This window comes from Oryx dammah, unplaced genomic scaffold, assembly GCF_014754425.2.
Source record: "Oryx dammah isolate SB20612 unplaced genomic scaffold, SCBI_Odam_1.1 HiC_scaffold_29, whole genome shotgun sequence".
Classification (NCBI taxonomy): domain Eukaryota; kingdom Metazoa; phylum Chordata; class Mammalia; order Artiodactyla; family Bovidae; genus Oryx; species Oryx dammah.
Genome location: NW_024070213.1, coordinates 17,307,417 through 17,314,458, shown reverse-complemented (window position 1 = coordinate 17,314,458; position 7,042 = coordinate 17,307,417). Strand labels below are relative to the sequence as shown.

Genomic DNA, 7,042 nt, shown 5'->3' with positions numbered 1-7,042 from the left:
GTCACTGAAGAAATTCATGGAATTTTTTGGCATCAAAAAGTATCAGAAAGACAAGATGTGATGACATAAATGTGAATTAGTGATAGTGTCCATATTTCTTCTCTGGAGCCATCACCCGCCTAGAGGTTGGCATGCCCTCATCGATCCAGCCTCAGGACTTTCCCTAACCTAAGTCACTTGAGGACTATTTTCTGAGAGATAAAACTGGTCAGAATATTAGTCCCACAAGTCACATGAAAGCTTTCTAAACTCGTCTGGATGCTAGGTCTCTCATCTCATAGCCCACATCCCTCTGGGTGGCTTCTGTTCTACGTATCTCTATGTTCAAGTGCCTGCATATTATATATTATCCTTGGATCTATAGGTCCTAGGCTGATAAATGAGAAATTCACTTCTCCAACCAATGCTAAAACACGTGTTTCCAGTATTCAGCTATTCCAATGATCTGAATTGGGCTCTGTAGTTTCTAGGCTCATAGACCTAGGAATTCAGATTTCTAACCAGTCTCATTGTGTCTGTTCTTGGGATTCAGCCATTCCAAACTGACCTGGTAATCCTCCCAGATTTCTCTTCAGAAACCTGCTGATGAAAATTCAATTAGGACATTAACTGTCAAAGACTCTCTACATGCTCCACTCCTAAAAAGAAAAACTTTCACACCACGGCCTGTAATGTGCAGTTTCAAGTCAGTACCATCAACACTCACAGGTTTTGTTGTTTCCTCTTAGAATTTGTGCGTCTGGCTGGAGGGGATGGACCCTGCTCAGGGTGAGTAGAAGTGTATTCTGGAGAAGCCTGGACCCCAGTGTCTGATGGGAACTTCACACTCCCCACTGCCCAGGTCATCTGTGCAGAGCTGGGGTGTGGCAAGGCTGTGTCTGTCCTGGGACATGAGCTCTTCAGAGAGTCCAGTGCCCAGGTCTGGGCTGAAGAGTTCAGGTGTGAGGGGGAGGAGCCTGAGCTCTGGGTCTGCCCCAGAATGCCCTGTCCAGGGGGCACTTGTCACCACAGTGGAGCTGCTGAGGTTGTCTGTTCAGGTGAGATGCAGGTCAGGCCTTTCTCCTCTGTGAACACCCTGCTCAGGTGAGAAAGTCATGTGATTTTGCTGAAACTCTGTCTTCTTCTACCAGCATACTCCGAAGTCCGGCTCATGACAAACGGCTCCTCTCAGTGTGAGGGGCAGGAGGAGATGAACATTTCTGGACGATGGAGAGCACTCTGTGCCTCCCACTGGAGTCTGGCCAATACCAATGTTGTCTGTCATCAGCTCGGCTGTGGAGTCACCATCTCCACCCCTGGAGGACCACACTTGGTGGAAGGAGGTGATCAGATCCTAACAGCCCAATTTCACTGCTTGGGGTCAGAGTCCTTCCTGTGGAGTTGTCCTGTGACTGCCCTGGGTGGTCCTGACTGTTCCCATGGCAACACGGCCTCTGTGATCTGCTCAGGTAAGAGAGAGGGAAGGACTACTGGTACTCAGGATGCTCCTGGAGTGAAATGTCCCCAAGAGCAGAGAGGGAGGGAAAATGGGCTTCGAAAGTTAGATATTTCATTGTGAAATGTGGATCTTCTTATTGTTCATTCATTTTTCAGGGCAAGAAGTGTGAAGGGGAATTATATATATATATATATAATAAGTCTGAATAATTTTAATTTACAAGAGTTACTTTATATTAACTCTTCTAACATCCTTGCTTTTCTTACCAACTGTGCTGGTCACTCTTGGTTGCTTGTATTGTGTATGAATTTAGAAATCAGTTTGTCATTTTTCACCAAAAGAAAAGCTTAAGGGTATTTACATTGAGATTAGGTTTAGAAATTTGAGAGGAGACATAGAAATTTGAGGATGATTGACATTGACAATGTTGAGCTCCCCAAATCATTGACATAATACATCCCTCCATTCAATTAGATCTTGAATTTCTCTCAGAGATTTTGCCAGTCTTCCACTAGGTTTTCCCTAGGTATTTGATTTTTGAAGTTATGAGTATTTTTGTGAAAGTGTCCTAGCAATGAATTCTCTTTGACTTGTTTTCATCTTTTATTTTTTTTAAATTTTGATGTAATTGAGACTTATAAAAATGTTTGGAAGATCATATAAAAGTTCCCTGATGACCTTTACCTGGATTTCTCAATGTTAGTATCAACATTTTCTTTCATCTCTTTCTCTCTCTCTGTCCTTCCTTCTCTGTTCCCCTTCTGCCCCGTTTCTTCCTGAATCTGCAAAATCTTTCTGAATTAAGTTGAGGACATGATGTTCCTTTACCTTTAGGACACTTCTGGGAATTTCCTTACAGAACCAGAGTTCAGTCAAGTCTTTAAATGACTTCAGCTCCAGGTGACATCTATTAGTAGCACTGAAAGACCAGACTGAAACACTGCCAAAGTGAGTCTTTTTCTGATTAATGACCCAAAGTCATAAGCAAAATGAAGTATATATATTTTTCCTTCAGCTACTAAATTTTGCCTTTTCATAATGATCAAATTGCTAACATCCGTTGGATCACAGAAAAAGCAAGAGAGTTCCAGAAAAACATCTACTTCTGCATGATTAACTACACCAAACCTCTGACTATGTGGATCACAACAAACTGTGGAAAACTCTTCAAGAGATGGGAATACCAGACCATCTTACCTACCTCCCGGGGAATCTGTATGCACATCAAGAAGCTACAGTTGGAACTGGACATGGAACAACAGACTGTTTCCAAATTGGGAAAGGAGTATGTCAAGGCTGTAGATTGTCACCCTGCTTATTCAACTTATATGCAGAGTACATCATCCGAAATGACGGGCTGGATGAATCACAAGTTGGAATCAAGATTGCAAAGAGAAATACCACAAACCTCAGATATGCTAATGACATTACCCTTAAGGCAGAAAGTGAACAGGAACTGAAGAGCCTCTTGATGAAAGTGAAAGAGGAGAGTGAAATAGTTGGCTTAAAACTCAACATTCAAAAAACAAAGATCATGACATTCGGTCCCATCACTTCATGGCAAATAGATGGGGAAACAGTGGAAACAGTGACAGACTCTTCATCCAAAATCACTGCAGATGGTGATTGTAGCCATGAAATTAAAAGATGCTCACTCCTTAGAAGAAAAGCTATGACCAACCTAGACAGCGTATTAAAAAGCAGAGACATTGGTTTGCCAACAAAGACCCATCTAGTCAAAGCTATAGTTTTTCCAGTAGTCCTGTATGAATGTGAGAGGTGGACCATAAAGAAGGCTGAGTGCTGAAGAACTGATGCATTTGAACTGTGGTGTTGAAGAAGACTCTTAAGAGTCCCTTGGACTGCAAGGAAATCAAACCAGTCAGTCCTAAAGGAAATCAGTCCTGAATATTCACTGGAAGGACTGTTGCTGAAGCTGAAGTTCCAATACTTTGGCCAACTGATGTGAAGAACTCACTCATCTGAAAAGACCCTGATGCTGGGAAAGATTGAAGGCAGGAGGAGAAGGGGGCAACAGAGGATGGAATGGTTGGATGGCATCAGTGACTTGATGGATATGAGTTTGAGCAAGCTCCAGGAGTTGGTGATGGACAGCGAAGACTGGTGTGCTGCAGTCCATGGGGTTGCAAAGAGTCGGACATGACTGAGTGACTGAACTAAGTTTTGGGGGGAAATCTGCTATACAACAATATAACCAGAACCTGAATTTCTGATTTGAAGAATATCCTTTCATTTTGATGTTTGTACCTTATGCTGAGCTAATGTGCGGCTACATGTATTCTTTAGTTCTTAGTTTCTGATGACAAGTTTTGTGCTCTAGAAGTATTTGGTTTTTGTTATCATTTCTCTACAAAAATACACATTTTGTCAGTGCTTAATTCCACAAGCACTTTAATCATGTCTATTTCAATTCTGTCAGGTAACTCTAGCAGCTGAAAACCCTGGGAAATTCTTTCTAATGTCTCCTATTTCCTTTCCGTTTTTCATCAGATCTATTTTATATGTGTTTGTTTTAAAGATAGATATTGAAGAAACTGTAGAACTCCTTCAGAAAGAATTTTGTTTTGCTTCTACTTAGGTGTAGGTTTGGGCTTCCCTGGTGGCTTAGACGGTAAAGCATCAAAGCTGGAGACGTGGGTTACATTCCTGGGCTGGGAAGATTCTCTAGAGGAGGGTGTGGCAACCCACTCCATATTCTTGCCTGAAGAATCAACATGGACAGAGGAGCCTGGAGGGCTACAGTCCATAGGGTTGCAAAGAGTCAGACAAGACTGAGTGACTAAGCGCAGCTCAGGGATAGATTTAGCGATAAGACATATTACTTAACTCATTCTTACAGCAGCAACACTTGGGTTAAAACAAAAATTGTGGTACTGTCAGAAGCAGAACTCTCCTTGGAGAAGGTGAACACTAAGAGTATGATAACTTTACTGCTGGGTCACAACTTTCATCTTAGGCTCCATGACTAGGTCATTATTTCCCTTAACAGTTTCTTGTTATTCACCCCTTCCAGACCTCTGATCCCTGCTGTTTCTGCAGGAAATCACATCCAGGTGCTGCCCCAGTGCAATGACTCCCTATCTGAACCAGCAGGCTCTATGGCTTCAGAGGAGAGCGTCCCCTACTGCTCAGGTGAGCGTGTCACAGGACAGAAAACCCTTCTCAACCCTGGGGTCACCGCCCCATTGTCCAATTTCTCTCTCCTCAGACAGCAGACAGCTCCGCCTGGTGGATGGAGGAGGTATCTGCTCCGGGAGAGTGGAGATCCTTGACCAGGGCTCCTGGGGCACCATCTGTGATGACGGCTGGGACCTGGACGATGCCCACGTGGTGTGCAGGCAGCTGGGCTGTGGAGAAGCCCTCAATGCCACGGGGTCTGCTCACTTCGGGGCAGGATCAGGGCCCATCTGGCTGGACGACCTGAACTGCACAGGAAAGGAGTCCCAGGTGTGGAGATGTCCTTCCCGAGGCTGGGGGCGGCACGACTGCAGACACAAGCAGGACGCGGGGGTCATCTGCTCAGGTCTGCGCTGCACACTCTCCACAGGCAGGGGGAGGGGAGGGCCCAGGAGGATGGGGATCTGAGCCCTGCGGGAGAGATGCTGAAAGGACCAGAGAAGGAGGCTTCCTCCCATGGAGCCTCTCTTTCCAAAAGGTATGAAGATGAGGTGCTTTCACTTCCTCCTGCAGCAGCTGAGGTTCTGGTCCTTTCTTTTCAGCAGTGTTTCCTGGCAGAGCCTTTTCTCACAGGTTTTCTTGAAAGCAGGGCTCTCTCTCCAGTTACATACAAAAAAGTTAAACCCACAGTATTAGTTTTCATTTGCCTAGGTAACAACATACCAACTAGTGGTTTAAAACAGTATGTGTTTATCGCCTTACTTCTGTAGCTCGGATCTCACTGGGCTGGGATCACGGCTTTAGCAGCGCCACATCACTTTTGCGGCTTTAGGGGCGAATCTGTTTCTTGTCTTTTCAAGCTTCTAGAAACTGCCTACATTCTTTGGTTCATAGCCCCCTTCATCCATTTTCAGATCAGCAATGCTGGCTGTCTTCAACCATTATCCGGAGTCACATTTCTCTCTCTAACCAGAGCTAAGAAAAGTATTCTACTTTTAAAGACAGTGGGCCTAAGGATGTGGTGCACATTGTTAACACAGTATTCTAGCTCAATCTCACCATCCCACCGTGCTTCCCTTAATCACATCTGTAAATCCCTCTTGTCAGATATGGTAACAGATTCACAAGTTGCAGAGATTGGGATGTGGACATTCTGGGGTTAATTATTCTGCCTATCTCCCCAGTACCCACATCACATCCCTTTGACATGCTCTTTAAAGATTTTGTCAGGAAGCAGGATTCAGCTTCCCTCCCTCACTAGCACCCACGAAGTTTGGTCTTCCTCTCAATTCAAATCCACTACACCATTGTGGTAGAAATAGAAAGACACAAATGGACAAAGTCAGTTAAAAGGGAGGCGATGTCAGTCTTGTCATCTAGTGGTATCTCTTGAACATTCAGAGATGAATAATCACTATTTCTATAAGAAAGGAAAACCTAGAGCATCCAGCAAAGTTTTTACTGTCCTGTCTCCTCCCCTTTCAACCTTAGGGTTCCTGGCCCTCAGGATGGTGAGCGAGGACCAGCAGTGTGCTGGGTGGCTGGAAGTTTTCTACAATGGGACCTGGGGCAGTGTCTGCCGCAGCCCCATGGAAGACATCACTATGTCCGTGATCTGCAGACAGCTTGGCTGTGGGGGACAGTGGAACCCTCAACTCTTCTGTTGGTCTCAGGGAAGGTTCTAGACCCCGGTGGGTGGATGGAATCCGCTGTCAGAAAACTGACACCTCTCTCTGGCAGTGTCCTTCTGACCCCTGGAATTACACTTCCTGCTCTCCCAAGGAGGAAGCCTATATCCCGTGTGCAGGTGACTTACTGTCTGTTTCTGTGTGTCTGTCCCAATCCCTGTAGGATGCAGTGAGTTTGATATTTTAAAATCTAAGTGATATTTTAGTAATCTAAGTTTAATTTGGGTCCACAAAAATGACATTAAGTGAAAATGTTAGTCACTCAGTCGTGTCTGACCATTTGTGACTCCGTGGACTGTATAGCCTGCCAAGCTCCTCCGTCCATGGGATTCTCCAGGCAAGAATACTGGAATGGGTTGCCATTCCCTTCTCCAGGGGATCATCCTGACCCCAGGTATCAAAATCGGTCTTCCACATTGCAGTCAGATTCTTTACCGTTTGAGCCACCAGAGAACCGAAATGAGGTAAGGATGGAACTAATTTAATTCACGTATTCCAACCCTGATTTTTAAAATTTTTGAGATGTAATTCTTGTAACATTGTACTTGTCCTAAGGGTACAATATAGTATTTATGTATTTGTACATATTGGTAAATAATCACCACAGGTATAGTAATATCCATCACAACATGTAGTTACAATTTTTTTTCTTATGATGAAAACTTTAAGATGTATTTTCGTACCTACTCTCAAGTATAAAATACAGGGTTAACTGTAGTCACCACGCTGTGCATTACATCCTCATGACATTAATTTTAGATCTGGAAGTTTGTATCTT

The 7,042-nt window shown here is 44.2% G+C and overlaps 1 protein-coding gene across 1 annotated transcript in view; it reads left to right on the top strand.

Moving 5' to 3' along the window:
- LOC120857968 (deleted in malignant brain tumors 1 protein-like) overlaps window positions 1-7,042 on the top strand; it is a 239,264-nt gene that overhangs the window by 324 nt on the left and 231,898 nt on the right. The window contains 6 exon segments of the mRNA XM_040233889.1: window positions 647-1,037; window positions 1,131-1,448; window positions 4,499-4,591; window positions 4,668-4,982; window positions 6,068-6,210; window positions 6,212-6,383. Of these exon segments, the coding sequence (XP_040089823.1) occupies window positions 647-1,037; window positions 1,131-1,448; window positions 4,499-4,591; window positions 4,668-4,982; window positions 6,068-6,210; window positions 6,212-6,383 (1,432 nt within the window).